The sequence below is a fragment of the Psammomys obesus genome, unplaced genomic scaffold, assembly GCF_907164565.1.
Source record: "Psammomys obesus unplaced genomic scaffold, mPsaObe1.curated_primary_1811, whole genome shotgun sequence".
Taxonomy (NCBI): domain Eukaryota; kingdom Metazoa; phylum Chordata; class Mammalia; order Rodentia; family Muridae; genus Psammomys; species Psammomys obesus.
In genome coordinates, this window is record NW_026585691.1 from 8,666,831 (window position 1) to 8,683,037 (window position 16,207).

The 16,207-nt window shown below is 50.7% G+C and overlaps 2 protein-coding genes across 2 annotated transcripts in view; both read right to left on the reverse strand.

Moving 5' to 3' along the window:
• The window catches only part of Cgnl1 (cingulin like 1), a 148,796-nt gene extending 148,359 nt beyond the window's left edge, over positions 1-437 (reverse strand). Inside the window, exon 1 of the mRNA XM_055598179.1 lies at positions 419-437. The gene's annotated coding sequence lies outside the window, so the exon portion shown is untranslated. The remainder of the gene's footprint in view (positions 1-418) is intronic.
• A 9,897-nt stretch (positions 438-10,334) lies between these two features.
• LOC129669465 (60S ribosomal protein L15-like) lies at positions 10,335-11,031 on the reverse strand. Its single transcript, XM_055597734.1, is given in 2 exon segments — positions 10,335-10,685; positions 10,687-11,031. Coding segments are annotated over 2 exon segments (609 nt in total). The 5' UTR covers positions 10,993-11,031; the 3' UTR covers positions 10,335-10,382.
• Positions 11,032-16,207: the final 5,176 nt, after the last annotated feature.

Sequence of the window (16,207 nt, forward strand, 5' to 3'; positions counted from 1 at the left end):
CCTCCCGGGAGGAGGAGCGGCCGCTCTGCGCCCCGACCCTCCCGGCCGCCCCTCGCCGGCCCTCCCGGGCAGCTCCCCGAACCCTGTTCCGTGCGCGCCCTCCCCAGCACCCGCTCCCCACCCTGCAGCTCTCATCCTCACCCCGACCTCAGCGCTCCCCATCCACCCCTCCTCCAGGAAGCCTTCCCGGTTTCGCAGTCCCGCCCTACCCCAGATCTCACCCCGGGGCCACACACCCACCGTCCACGCAGCCCTTCACCTGGAGGCAAACCACACTGGTGGAGAGGCACGCAGCGATGCCCAGGAACTAACGCCGGGCCCGTCCCTGAGGTCACCCCGGTAGCAGACCTGGCATTAGACACGAGATCTCAGGCCACAGTTTCGTTCTTTTTTTCCCCCCCAGGGAAGGTGGCATTACCGGGCCAAGCGTGAGGGCCAGAGCAAAGCCTTGCCATTCCCAAGCCTTGGGACACTGGTTTCCGCGGGTTGTTGTTCCGAGGGAAGAACTGCAGAAACGTCACGTGGCCTCCACTCTTTCCGTAAGCAAATGTTTACCGGCGTGTTGGGTAAAATCAACACTCAAAAAATTCGGTCGCTCGAGAGAGCAACGAGAAAAGATTGCGAGAGGTTAACAGTGATTCCTTCTGTGGGGAAACCTCGCAGCAGCAGCAGCAGCAGCAGAAGAGAGACTGCACGGCGAGGAAAAGCGTTCGTGTAGGCAGTTCAGAGCGCTTGCTGCTCAGGCAGACCCGGTTCAATTCTCAGCACCCGCAGGACAGTGCCCAAAGCCCTCAACTCCACTCCTAGGGGATCTAGTGCCCTCTTCTGGCCGCCTCGGGCACTGCATACATGTGGTGCACACAGGCAGGCGAAACACCTACTCGTGTAAGATAAGCCTTTCCAGGCGATTTTTCAAAAAGAAGACCACAAAGGAGGCAGCCACCCTCCCTGGAGCCCTTCGGAGGACTTGATTCTCAGGCGCAGCGGGTCTACCAGGCATGCGCCACCCGCACTCAGTTACGAAGGCAGCCTTCATCCCTCCGTCCCCCCTACTTACGGGTTTTTATGATCTTGTTAAAAGCCTGATCGCCTACTTCTCGAGTCTGGGATCTGTAGACGACAAAACTGCATGAACAGCGTTCCTGGGCAGGACAGCTTGGCTGCCGGAAGGCACCGGGTTTTGAGAGCTAAGCAAACTGGCAAGGGAGAGGGGCTGTGCTGGATGGGGGAAAGGGTGTCAGATAACACAGGTTAACCACACCTCAGACACCTCAGAGCAGGCAACGGAGCCTGCAGGCACCCAAACGGCCCGAACCCCGGGACTGGCAGAACCATGCAGTTCAGTAACTAGCCAAACCAGGAGGCTTACAGAAGGAAGCGCTGTGGGGAAGAAAAGTCCCAAAGAGCTTCTAAAGTTGGTGACCAGGTGTGCGTCCTGGAGTAGAAACGGAAATAGGGCCATAGGAAGAGGTTGTTGTTGGTGTTGGTGTTGTTTTAAGATCTGTTTGTTTTATGTCTATGTGTGTGCCTGAGTGTATGCATGTGTCCTGTGCCTGTGCAGTGCTCACAGAGACCAGAAGATGCCAACATCCAGCTCCTCTGGAGCTGGAGTGGTGGTTGAGCATCTGGTGGCAGCAAGTTGTTTATTTATTTGTCTGTTTATGGCAGCAGGTTATGTATTTATTGATTTGGTTGGATTTTCAAGACATGGTTTCTCTATGTTGTCCTGGCTGTCCTGGAACTTGCTCTGTAGAGCGGGCTGGCCTCAAACTCACAGAGATCCACCTGCCTCTGCCTCCCGAGTGCTGGGATCGAAGGTGTGCGCCACCACACCCAGCTTGAAGCAAGGGCTCTTAAGAGCTCAGCCATCTGCCCAGTGGGAGTGGCTGTTTCTCTGAGAGCTACTGGAGTTCTGGAGAACTTTCCTGGGGTAACTGTGGCCAGCAGGCTGGTGTGGTGGAGAACCACATAAGAGCTAGGCCAGGCACAGTGAAAGGAGGGTGACGTGCCCTCACTCAGGGCCAGGAGGCAGAAGGCTCACCCAGGGGAGAAAGGGGTGAGAGGCTCAGGGGAAACTAGGGACTCTGAGGGAGGAGAAGGCTGGACCACCTGCCATTCATCTATTCCCACGTGGACCCCTGCGGGCGTCTGCAGACAGTACATTTCCCAACCACAGAAAAAGCACTTTCCTGGCACGCTCCTTTCCTCCCCAACAGGTAGTCTGATGATGACAAAAATAAGGGGAATGGTTGGGGGAGGCAGGAAGAGGAGCAGAACCGGATGGACTCTTCAGAGAAGCCCTGCCTCTGCTGTCACTACAGATACTCAAGCCCAGCCAGCCTGGAGGGGAAGCAAGCCTGTGCTGGCCGGGCCTCTGATACCTGAGCCTCACCTTTCCCAGTATCTTTACTTCGGCAGAAGACTGGCTTTGACTGCTGTGATAGAACCTGAGGGGATTTTTGTGGAGTGGGGGCGGAGTGGGGGAGCTGTTTGTTTTGCCAGTGACAGCAATTTGCCTAAAGCAAAAAAATTCAGGAGGAAGAATAGAATAAACAAACAAACAAACAAAAAATCACCTCTTTCCTCTTCCAGAGTTTGTGAACATGAAATGTGTAGTGCCAAAATATTCAGCTAAGCCTGGGAAGGCAGGAGCAGCACTCGGCCCCCTGGAAGGGCCAGGGAGGGGAGGCTGCTGAGAAATGCTCATCCCTGGCCCACCCTCTGGAGGCTTGGGGAAGGAGGCTAGCCCAGCGTGCTCCGGGCAGTGGCTTATTCTGCTGAAGTGGGGAAGGAGCACCCAGGGAGAAAGCTGGGCCTGGTGGGAGCCCCTGGGAAAAGGTCTGTGTCTGGAGCTATGAGCAAGACGCTGCCTTAATCTGGCTACCCTGGAAAGGGAGCTTTGAGACAGGGCTTGGAAACAGGCATAGATTTAGGAAGCGGCACCAGGAAGCAGGAGTGGGGAGCAGGAAGAGTCAGGCAGGGAAGGAGGGAAGGCCAGCTTTCAGGTATGCTCAGGAGGTGGAGAGTCTACACAGTGAAGACCTGCCTCTGCTCCCCACTGGATGTTCCAAGAGATGTGCCAAGGGGCTCCCTGGGATCGGCAGCCAGATTCTCGGGAGGTTAGATTTCCTCGGGACTTCAGGGAAGATGCTCCAGGGTGCTCGCTCCACTCTGAGCTACACCCCTGCTGCCGAGATTCCTTCCCAGCGAGAGACAAGAAAGAAGTCAACCCCGTTTCCTAAGGTCCCAATGACAAGTGAGGCACAATTCTGCCAAAAGTTGACTTTGGGGCACCATTGGAGTTTATTGGTCTTCCTTACAGAGCACAGGTTGGGGGCACGCCTCCCAACCTCACCCCTGGAAAGCCTTTACCCAGTATGGATGAGAACTGAGTAGCCACAGAGACCAGACCCTGTCTTCTATACTCTAGCCCATCCCCAGTGCCTTGTGCAATTAAGGCAAAGTTAGGTACAGCTAGGAGAAGGAGGTCGCTGGCTACTCAGGTCTCTGTGGGTGCTGTAATCAGTCAGCAGGTCCAGCTGGGACAATCATTTTGCAAAGGGACACAGCTGAACTCCCTAAGACAGAGGACAGTCGCTCACAGCAACTCCGCACTCCACTGTGCTGAGAGGCAGAAGTGCTCGCTTGAGGGAGGCGGCAGCAGAGCCTGGACCTGTTTGCACACGGGAAACACTTGTTTCCCGACAGGCGCCCCAGGGCCCATGACTCCCCCCGGCATAAGGCAGCCAACAGTCTCTTTCGGCACTGTCTCCTACCAAGTGGTCTCGGTACAGCGGCACGAACCATCTCCCCGCAAATGGCCAGAGGTCAAATCTCCGGCTAACTCGATGGCATGCTCGTCTGTCCTCCAGTAAGAGCAGCCATCCTATCTTATTATACCCACTCCATGGGCCTGGCGAAGAGCCAGGGACAGGCACGCCTCTGCCTAGACCATACATACCCCTCAGAGAAACAGCCTCAGTCTTGGCAGCTGGGGAGATGGCTTAGTGAGTAATAACACTTGCTGTGTTAACATGACTTCTTAAATTCAAATCACCGCATAAAAGGCCAGGTATGGACATGAGCGTGTAACCCCACCCTGTGCGGGGCACAGACGGGATTGCTGACTGCTGGGCTGCCTCTGGGTTCAGCAGAAGACCCCATTTCAAGAGAAGAAGGCAGAGCGTGCTAGAATAGAACACTCAACATCCTCTGGCCTCCACAAAGCACGTGGGAGTTGGGCTGACTAGTTTTTATGTCAACCTGACACCCGGGCTAGCGTCACTTTGGAGGAGGAAAACTCCGCTGAGAAGATGCCTACAGCAGATCGGCCTGTGGAAAAGCCTGCAGAGCATTTTCTTGGTTGATGATTGATGTGAGTCATCCTAGTGGGTGCAACCCCTGGGCAAACAGTCCTGGACGATATGAGAAAGTAAGCTGAGAAAGCGTTGGTGAGCAAGCCAGTAAGCAGCACCCCTCCATGGTCTCGGCACGAGTGCTCGATCTAGAGTGCCACCCTGAGTTTCCCCCTCACTTCCTCTGTTGATGGACTGTGACGTAGAGGTGGAAGTGAAATAAGCCCTTTCCTCCCCAGGTTGCTTTTTTGGTCATGGTGTTTTATCACCGTACTAGAAACCATAAGGCAGACACATACACTAAAACCACACAGGCATACACACAGTGTGTGTAATCTCTACTCCTGAGGGAGCTGAGGCAGGAGGATCACTTGAGCACAGGTGTTAAAGTCAGCCTGAGCAACAGAGCAAGACGGTCCCAAAACAAAACAACCAGCCTTTTGCGTTTTTCTGTGTAGCCTTGGCTGTCCTTGGCTGTAGACTAGGCTGGCCTCGAACTCACAGAGATTCGCCTTTCAAGTGCTAGAATTAAAGGGTACACTACCACCACCCTGCCCCAAACCAGTCAGTTTTAAACTCTCATTTCAAAGTGTCCTCTTGTCTAAGTAGTGTGAGGGCTGAGCTGGAGAGAGGGCTCAGCAAGTAAGAGCACCTGCTGCTCTTGTAGAGGACCAGGGATCGGTTCCCAGCATCCATGGCAACTCACAACCATCTGGAACTCAAGCATCAGAGGTTTCAGTGCGCTCTTCTGGCCGCCCTGGGAACTGCATGCACATGTGCGCATTGATAAATGCAGAGTCTTCCTTGGGTGAACACGGCAGGTATGGAGAACATGTAAAGAATGAGCAAAAGACACATACTGGGAAGGGCCCAGGGGAGAGGCAGAATCTAAGGAATAGTGGTATGCCCCAGGAAGCCTTGGAAAAGCAGCTGTGTTTGTATGTCCCATGGAAGGGCGCCCAGAGACAGGCACACTCTGGGAGATGCAGGAAGAGGGAGACACCAGTGCTTATGTTTGCTATGCACTCTAAATGTAGGACACCTTGTCACAAAGTGGGGCTCACTCTAAAAGGGATGATGTTTCTCAGTGACCTCTGCAGGACCAGCACCAGGGGGACACACATTTCCTGCACAGATATTTCAAGCTTTCATATTCCAAGAGAAACTGAGAAAATAGATTGGGGACATCAAGGGATTTGGCATGGTTGAACGTCTTTTTGGTTTGTTGTTTGGATACAAGCAGGGCCTGCCCTTCTAGAAGCTAGGCTTCCTGCCTCAGAGGCTCAAGAAGAAAAGGATGTCGGTGTTCGGTCAGCAGAGAGAAGTCTGAGCCTGAAAACAGCAGCTTACAGCCGGCACCTCAATCACCCCAATCACCCCCAAACACCGCTGCTAACCAAGGAGGACGCACCTGATAAACATTATCCCCCGGCACACCAGCTATGTCAAAACACACAAGGACCTAAGTCCCCTTTCCGCTAGAGCAAAGACAGCTCAAATTTCAAGATTAAAACAGTGAGTTGAAGCATTTAACAAATGTTTGTATTCTCTGGGTCATATTAATCAACTATTCTTTGGGTTGCATTGTTTGCTAAAGAATGTGATACCTGCAGTCTCTATACAGTTGAGACCCCCAAAACTACATAAACATGTTTTGATGTGGCTTCTTTTAGCTAGGACCGCCGAGGCCCTTCAGCAAAGAAGTTCTAGAAAGCGTTCTTCTAAAATGTGTGTCAAGTGAAAGGAGCGGACTGGACCATTTAGTGGCTAGGCTTTAAATAATGAAGTTTAATTTGTCTTCCAGAGGTAGGTCCGGGGCTTCAGGCTGGTTTCAAGCTTGCTTTGTAGCCAACAATGACCTTTAATTTGAGCTTCCTGCCTTTGCTTTCCAAGCGTTGGGATTATAGACTCATGTGACCACACCTGGTTTGGGGGATGTTGGTGATAAAAGCAAGGACCTAAAGCAATCTAGGCAAGCACTCTGCCTCCCCACCCAGGTCCAGCCTCAGCCCAGTCCAAGTACTTTTTGCAGACCTAAGTATAAGGACTGTGACTCAGTCTGCTCAGGAGTGTTGGTCCACACTGACGGTCATGGGAATAATGATCACAACAAGGAGACCCAGATTTCTTGGGCAATTTGAGGAACGTCACATTCAGTATCCAAATCTCTGAACAACTCCAGGAAACAGATGTTCTGTTCTGCTTTTGTGTTGTTTGTTTTCTTTTGTTTGCTTTACAATAAGGACAGAAGTCAGGATGCATACACCCAGCAAACGCTATTCCTCAGCCCACAACAGAAACGTTCTTATCTCCACCTTACTGGTGAGGGAGCTGGGGCTCAGGATGGCACAAACTCATCCGGGATCACATCCCTGGTACTGGACTGCAGAGTCAGAGGTCAAGACCCCGGCCTGCAGTCAGAGTCTCACGGAAGAATCCTTCTCATCTCACATTACTCCTGCATTCTCTGTCCAACGTTTCCTGATGAGAGACTTCAGGGCCTCCCCGAGTCTCAGGCTGGGTCTCACGAGTCCCAGGCTGGGAGCACATGAATCTCTCTGTGCGCTTCAGGCTTCAGGCTTGCAACCAGTGAGGACAGTGACCGCCTCCTCAGAGACCTGCCCCGTGACGTGACATCAGAACGGTGTCCCGCTGTGCTCTAGTGCGCCAGCCTTTCACACCCGCTGTTTCCCGTCTGTGAAATTCAAGTTTGCAAAAAGTGACAGTCGAATTCCTTTTCCCTGTCATGCAAGTTTAGATCTTGGGCCAATGTGGCGAAAATGAGTCAGGACACAGGTGTGTTTTTAGAAGTAATGGTGATAGCAGCCATGCTGGGAACTCAGGCTGCTCTGGTTTGGATATGAAGTGTCCCCTTATGCGGCCCCCAGCTAGAGTACCTGTATCTCTAATGCAAGACTGCACCGTTGTTTTTCAAGAATGAACCAGAAGGGCTGTGGCCTCCTCAGTGGCTTGCTCCAGGGATGGAATCATAACCTGATGCAATTATTAAGAGGTTGTGGCAGCTTTCAGGGGCAGGGCCTTGTTGGAGTAGGTAGGTCACTTGCAGGCGAGGTGGGTCTTTGGCAGTTTCGCCTCATCCCAACCCCACCTCCACCCCATTCTGCTCTGCTTCCTGGTCACCCGGAGGTGAGCATCTCCACTCCACCACACCTCCACATGATACTGCCTCAGCGGCAGAGCCGGGACACCATTGGCTGAAAACATCGGCCAAAATAAATCATCCTTCTCTTAGAAATTGACAGCACAGATGCAGTGAAGAGCCAGATGGAGGCAGAGCTGGGGACACGGGAACAGAGAGAGAGAGAGAGAGAACCCACAGTACAGTGGCTGACCCAGGCCTCTTGCTCAGGTCAACACTCCCAATTTTCGAAAGCCAGCATCAGCTCCGGGTCTGAAATCTCAAAGCTCAACAACCCCAGTCACACATCAGAAAGGCAGGGATGTTGGGGTGGGAGCCTGAATACGCAAAAGCCTGTGTTGTTTGAACACCTAGTCCCCGGCTGGTGGCTCAATTTGAGAAGGTCGTGATTCGAGGCTGGGCTTTGCTGGAGGAAGTGAGCCGCTGAACCCGGGTCTTGGAGTCATTTGTTTTCAGATTTTTTAAATCTGTCTGTTTTTGAGGCAGGGTCTTGCGATGTAGCCCAAGCTGGCCTTGAACCCACAGAAATCTCTCTGCCTCTGCGTCCCAAGTACTTGTATTAAAGGTCTGCGCCGCCACACCTGGTGACTTTATTTCTGTGGATGCATGTGGGTCTGCACGTGTGTGCAGGTGACCTTAGAGGCCAAAGGAGTCAGATTCCCTTGGAGCTGGAGTTATGGGTGGCTATTGTGGGTGCTGGAATCAAACTCAAGTCCTCTGGCACACCCGTGCTCCTAACCAGTGAGTTAAGAGCACTCGCAGGATCTTGAGGTTTTACTATTAGGCCCCACTTCCTGTTTCCTTTCTGCTTCCTGACTCTGCTGGTGTATGTTTACGTTTTGTTTTTGTTTTGTTTTGCCAACTTGACACAAGCTAGCGTCATCTAAGAAGGATCCTCAGTTGAGGGTCTCCTTCAGATCGGTTGTAGGCAAGTTTGTTGCGTTGAGTCATGGTGATTTCTCAGTAAACAGAAACCAAACCAATATCCTTGACTGAGACCCTGCCCTGCCTCCTCTGCCATGACTGTATCTCTCAGACTGTGAGTCAAAAGAAACCCTTCCTTCCTGAAGTTGCTGCTACGGGTGATTTGTCATCTTTTAGGCCACACAAAATTACAGGCAGCCATGAAGAAGAGTAGACACCACCATTAACCCATCGTCAATGACTAGAGACAGCGAGGGCCAGTGTAGGCCGCACGATCACCACGGTGAGATTCAACATCCCCAGCGTATTAACCGCGCCATCATCACAAAACAGCAATCACGTCACTGGCGTGGTTCTCGGAGGCTCTGGGAATGTTGACCTTTTGGGAACCGCCCTCCACAAAACTGTCATTTCTGTTAGTGAACTGGTACACAGAAAAAGCTATTCCATATAAAAGTAGCCCCTTGCCCTGGAAAGTTCTCCCCACCACTTCTGATTTTAAGAGAAGTCAAGGATCCTGGATCCATGAGCTGTATCGGCTTATGTCCACTGAATAGTGCTTAAGTGTGAACGAGTTTGCTCCCTAAGCTAAACACTGGGAAACTTTTAAAAAGATAGTTTTGCGTGGGACCTATGTGGGCCAGTTAGAACCAAGGTCTAAGGGAGGATGCTTTTTTGTTTGTTCTCCAAGGTGATTCTAAGGTGTAACTGGGACCACATTCCTTGCTCAGGTAATATTTTCCAGGTAGCATCTTTGATTCCTCTATAGAAAATTGTCTTCCTGGTTTTTGTTTTGTTCGTTTTTGTGGATTCTTAATTTCTAAGCCCAGAGGCTGATTTCAACCAGAGGAAACCCCTTCTCATGTGTCTGTCAGGCAATGCTTTTTAAACTTTAGCCAAAGCAGCCCACCTCCTTGCTCTATGCAGCTCCACATCACCTCCTCAAGGCTTTGCTCTTCACATGGTTGCCTTGAGAGTGAGATCTGACCCAGTGAAAGGTGGGAAGCCAGGAATCTTCCAGGGACAGCTTCCAAAGTGTGCAGACAGGGCTCACAGAGACTGAACCGCCAACCAGAGAGCAGGCACTGGCTGGACTTAGGCCCCTACACACAGGCAGCAGATGCGCAGCCTCATCTTCATGGAAGTCTCCAAACTATCGGAGCAGGGGCTGTCTCTGACTCTGCTGCCTCCCTTTGGATCCCTTTGCCCTAGCTGGGCGGCCTTGGCTAGCCTCAGTGGGAGAGGATGAGCTTATTCTTGCTGCAACTTGCTGTGCCAGGGAGGGTTGGTACCTAAGGGGGATCTCCCCTTCTCTGAGGAGAAGAGAAGGGGGTAATGGACAAAAGGAGTGCAAAGGTGGGAGTGGGAGGAGAGGAGAGAGGGGGCTGTGATCGGGATGTAAAGTGAATAAATAAAGTAATGAAAAAATTAAAAAATGAAATAACCTCTGTGTTGTTTGAACATGGTGCATCCCCCACGGGCTCAAGTATTGAATGCTGGTCTCCGGCTGGGATGTTACTTGGTGAGATGGTGGGAACTTGAGGAAGTGGGGGTCAGCTCTCCTGCCACCGTGATGTTCTGCCTTCCACAGGCCCAGAACTGACAGAGCCAAGGATGATGCACTGGTCTGTGGAACTGCGCTGAGCAGCCTTCCCCCTGAGCTGGGTGTGTCACATATTCTTTTAGTAGGTTTGAAAAGTTTGTTGATTTTATGTGCCTGAGTGTTCTGCCTGCATGTATGCATGTCTGTGTACCAGGTGCATGCCTGGTGTCTGTGGAATTCAGCAAGGAGTGACAGATCCACTGAGACTGGAACTATAGATGATTGAGCGGCACCATGTGGTGCTAGGAACTGAGCTAGGGTCCTCTGCAAGACAGCAGTGCTCTTTTTTTTTTTGTCCTAAATTGTTTATTGGGTATGAATTTTACAAACGTTACGTGTATTAGCGGTAACGGTGGAGCTGGAGAGTGTTGCACCTTCTCCAGGCTGCACGGCGAGAGCCACCAATAGTGTGGTGGAACTTGTGGCCCTTTCCGAGGCCACGGCTCTTGCGGCCAGCAGATGTCAGACCACGCATCTCTCTGTGTTTGTGGACTGGTTTGGTGATCCCCTGGGTGTCAGGATTTCTTCTAATAGCTTTATGGAATGGATCAATGAGGATAACCTCAAAAAATTTGTATGTGGAATCTTCACCAACCCAGTAAGAATTCAGGACTCTCAAAGCCCCGCAGTGGCGTCCAGCTCTCTTCCTCAGCAACAGATTGAAGGCTTCGGGCAAATTTTAGCTGGTTAACACCATGGTGGACAGGCTTGCCATAAGTTGCACCCTTAGGAACTGGGCGTTTGCGGCCACCACGGCGGACACGAATCCTGTAAATAACATAACCTTGCTTGGCCTTGTATCCCAGCCTTCGCGCCTTATCAGGCCGAGTGGGGCGGGGAGCCCTGTGTAGCGCAGACAGCTGGCGGTACTGCCAGCAGCGGACCCTCAGGAGAAAGCGCATCACTTTCTTCTTCCTCCATAGCTCCTGGATGTATTTGTATGCACCCATCCTGGCTCACCTGATGGCTGCTGCCAGAGGAAAGGAAGAAGCCTTTCTCCCACAATCCCTTTTGTGGCTCCTCCCCGACAGCAGTGCTCTTAACCACCGAGCCTTCTCTCTAGCCCTTCAGCTGTTCCTGACAGTCACAAAGAAGGCTGGCTGGCATAACCATCATTGAGGAGTTAGCCAACAACTTGGCCATAGCCAAGAAGTGCAGTTAATGGAAGATAAAATGTAACTTAAACAAATGCATGAAAAAGCAGCAAATTGTACCCTCTCATTGTAAGGCACGTGAGTTAACAGAAATAGGTAAAGCAAGATGGCTCAGTGGGTAACAAGCCATCATGCCTGAGGACCTGAACCCCATACACACGTGTTTCCACAGATACACACTCACATGCACACAAATAAGTGAAGGAAATGAAAGAAAAGGCAGAGAGAGAGAATCACCTTTATTCGTAGATGACAGTGAATCCATGTAGAAAAACGTCAAAGAACTATTTTCTTTTTTTTTTTTTTTTAAGATTTGTTTATTTTACACCAGGCAGTGGTGGTACACGCCTTTAATCCCAGTGCTGGGAAGGCAGAGGCAGGAGGATCTTTATGAGTTCAAGGCCAGCCTGGTCTACGGAGTGAGTTCCAGGACTTAAAGAAACTCTGTTTCAAATAGATTAAAAATTTAAGAATTTTTTTAGAGATTTATTTTATTTTATGCACATAAAGGCTTTGCCTATGTATTTGCATGTGTGTCAGCATTTGTGGAAGCCGGTAGTAGAATTTGAGTTACAGATGGCTGCCACGTGGGTTCGGGGAACTGAATTCAGGTCCTTTGCAAGAGCAACCAGTGCTCTTAACCACTGAGCCATCTCTCCAGCCCAGAGAACCTCAATTTTTTTCTTTCTTTTCTTTTCTTTCCTTCTCTTTTCTTCTCTTCTTTCTTTTCTTTTCTTTTCTTCCTTCCTTCTTTCTTTTTGTTGTTGCTCTGTGTAGCCCTCACTTTCCTGGAACTCACTCTGTAGACCAGGCTGGCCTTGGAGAGATCCACCTGCCCCTTCCTCCTGATTAAAGGTGGGATTAAAGGTGTGCCTTTAATACACACTTTAAGGAAGAAAAAGCTTTGTAAATATCCTACTGCATCTCAAATTTTCGGTCATTTTAACATCACTTGGTAGATTGTGCTACAGAAAATAATTATCCTGATATTTGCCTAATGAGGACTTTATCGTTTCCTCATTAACCAATCATTACATATAATCCCTCATTCCTTCATTAACCAACTATTTCATGAAACTCCTCACTTGTTACTCATGTAAGGAACTGGAATTCTAGGCACAGAGGACTGTCCTTCACCTCTCTCCCGCTTACCTGGCTTATTGAGAATAGACTTGCAGGTACTCATTCTATTGTATAGCTATAATACAAACCAAACATCTTTCATCTGGGGATTAGGTTCATACAGATATCTCAGATTCTAACATAGGATCCAAAACCCAAAACTATAAAATTTGAAACTTTCTGAGCAACAATATGACATCATAAGCAGAAAATTCCACATCATGAAACATATCACACACAACAGTATTAAAACTATCCTGTAAAATTAACCTCAGGTATATGTATAAGGCACACAGTGAACATAAGTATTCAGTGTCTGGTCTCAGCCTAGCCACAGGAGACCTTGTAAATGCAAACATTCAAAAATCTTACACGGTTGACCCACTTCTGGTCCCGAGCTTTTTTTTTTTTTTTTTTTTTAAGAGTTAGAGATAAAACAAAACAAACCAAAACAAACAAACAAACAAGCAAAAATCTCCTGGCGATTAGCGCAGGGCGAAGCTGTATCATACAGGAAGCAGCCAGAGAAGGAAGGCCTGGGACACAGCATCTGGGAATGCTTCTCTCTCCCCTAACCACCCAGAGGCTGTTTCCCAGAATGTGCATGTCGTTTGCAGGGCCAGGGAGGCCAAATGTCTCCCAGGGCCAGAGGCGTCGTGTCTGGAATGGGCCAGAAGTTTAAACGCTAACCTGTTATAAAGTCAGCCGAGAGCAGAAAGGACAAAACTCTCGTGCCCTGCCACACCTCACCCTGCCTCCAATAAGCGAGTGGGCAACTCCAAGGGTTCAGATACAAGCCAGCAGACATTGAGTCATGGGAGCTGCTATTCTAAAAGATGCCTTTGGGGGGAGTTTCCTGGGGGGTTCCCTGGCTTTGGCTCCCACCCTGACTCCCATATCTCCCTGCTGCTCCAGACTCTTCCCAGAAGGTAAAGGGGCTCCATCACTCTCCCCGAACCTTCCAGCAATGCCATGCATTGTCACTATGAAGCCCACACTCCGTAAGAGGGCCAGTGAGACTCCCTTCAGCCTAGGAATACCCCTCTTCATGTGAACACAGCCATCCTTCCAGCTTCAAGGCCCCTGGAATACACACCCCTTCTTTCTCTGGAAAACTCCACTCAAGACCAATCCCCCCAGATTCACCCTGGAGGTCCACGGCTGGCCCCCCAACTCTGGTCATAGTCCAGGTTCTCTGTGCTGAGTCGCTTAAGGCAACTGAGGACATTTTAAACAGACTCTACCGAGCAAGGGGCCTGGCACAGCAGGTGCCTCAAAAAGGGCTTTCGATGAGAAGGGTTACAGATGGGTGACAAGCATGCTCTACCTCTCTAGTTTCTTAGGAATTTGGAAGTGCAACCAGAAAGAATTCCTTTAAAGTCTGAAACTGGACTAAGCCCACCAATTAAAAGAAAAATGTTGGCTAGTGTCGTGGTTTGGAGGTAAACCAGCCAACTTCAGGCTCACGTGTTACAGGACTTGGTCCCTGCCTGGTAATGCTATTTTAGGAGAATTTGCAACCATCAGGCAATGGGGCCTAGCTGAAGCAAGTGTCTCTCTGTGTGGCAGGTCTTGAGGTTTAGAGCCTAGCTGGTTTCCTGTCCGGTGCAGAGGTTTGAGAAGGCAACCTCATTCTGTGGCCACTGCCTTGATAGATTACAGCTTCAAAACACGCACCAAAATATAATCTTACTTAAGTTGCTTCTTCTCGGGTCAGAGTAAGGAGAACAGTACTGGGTACAGCAGGTGTGGCAGGTTGGCAGCACCCATAACCACCTTTAACGGGGTCTACAACCTTAGCAAAGTCACCTTGGGACTTCCGCCACAAAGAGTTCCCTAGCCCTCATCTCTAGGCCTCAGGGACTGGGCAGGGAGGTTATGGCTCCCGTTGGTTAACATCCTACAGCAAAAGCAGTGGTAAGCCACTTCAAGCTGAGGCCTCAGGAGGTCTTGAAAGCCCCTTCCTCCCCAAGAGGACAAGTGGTGACTAGCCCGCCAAGGAATAAAGCCTAAACATGAGCTAATCTTCGGGGTCACGTGGACTCATCCCATCTAAACCAGCTTCCAGCTCGGTGGCCAACTGACCCCAGAGCAAGCCCTCCTAAGTTCAGCCACCCAAGTCACCCAGCCTACCTGCAGGCACACAGTGACCGTGAACGGCGGCCTCAAGCTATGAATTTGTGGGGATTTTGCTACACGACGCAATAGACCGCATAAGCCCTCGTGGCTGAGAAGTTAATGGGGCGTGACCACCTGGCTCACCCCAGAGTGGAGAGCAGAGGGTTACTGTGAGTACATGTCACCTGACGGTGAGGGATACAGGATGGGAACTGCATCTCTGTGGGGTTTTGTGTGAACATGGCGGCGTTTGCTGACGTCACGGCCTCTATGGCGTGGTGGGGCAGGGTCTTCCCGTGGAACCACTGCTGTCCGTGGCTGGCCAGGCTGTTGTTATGGGGCACAGGCTGTACTAAACTGTCAGATCTGGGGAAAGTGGGGTCCTCTCCTCCTGGGCTCCCTACACACGGAGACTGCTTTTCTTTTGTTTTTCCTGGAGTCCACCTGGGTGCTGGGGCAGGGCTGACCTCCAACGTGACATTTTCCTGAGTGGAAATAACTAATTCAATTCCTTATTTCAGGAAGCCATCAGAGCCCTCTTTGTCGGCCTGCTTAACGGGTCTCGGGTTTGTATTCTGACTCTTTTTAGGAAGGCGTTCCAGGCCTGGTGGAAAACGTCTCTTGAAGAAGGGTTTGTCTGCAGGCCTGGACACCTGGCTATCACGGAGCTCACTGTGAGCTCTTTGGCATCTGTCTCAGCTGGATCTGGGATCCTAACATACCTCCTAGTGTGTGGGGCCTAATTCTAGACTAAGTGGGGAAACGTTTAGCATCTCTCTTACTGAAAACAGAAGTGTGAACAGTACCCACTTCTGGATGCCCACCGAACTACCCAGAGCTCAGCTAAATTCCCAGCCACCAACTAACGGCTCCTGAGTGCAGGGGCTACGGGCCTGCCTGCCCTGCCCCGGGCTCAGTCTTCCCCATTTTCCAAGCCTTCCCAACAGTCTTTCTCACCTTCCTCCATGCTGATGATGATTACACTGCAAAGGGGATGTAAGAAGAACCGGAGCGCCCAGCCCCTGCTTCCCTGGCAGTGTCTCTCAAGGCAGCCGGCCTGTAAAACAACCTTTGCTGGCTCACTGCCATGCCCAAGGAGGGAGCAAGGACATTTCTCTTTCTCAGTTTTAAACAGGAAGCACGTTTCAAATTGTTTCACATAATCCGTCTGTCCTCCTAGTTCAGGACAAACTCATTCTTAGAAATTTCCCGGTTTTGACCTAGAGGTAAACTCTGCCTCCACAAACTGTGGTGAGTTCTGACAGGCCTTCCCTCCCCTCCTCCCACCATGTTTCTGTCAATGGGACCACTTTAAGTTGCCGGTCTGCATGGAGTCCTCCGATCTTTAGGCCTTGATCTCGAGAAGTCAACTTTCTTCATCGGGAACAGGAGTGAAGCCCTGCTAGGTGGTCTCAGCCCTAAGCAGGCCTGGGTCTGGAAGAGCTTGCTGCAGGGTGGAGATTGCCAGCAGCCAAGGCAAGCCTGGCCACACTCTGGGCCCGTGCGTGTTAGCTTTCATTGCCATTCCCTTTATCTGTGAGTTCCCTCTTGTTTATGTTTAACTAACAAATAAGTTTTGTTCATCATTATCTACAAAGTGAATTGTGAGTTCAAGCACAGCCTGGAATCTATTAGACCCTGCCAGACACACAGACACACATGCAAACACACACAAGCACCAGGTGTTTGCCACGATGGCTGTGCCATTCGACATTCTCACCGGCAGTGAGTGCGCATTCTGGTGTATCCCCGCCCACACTCAGGACTGCCA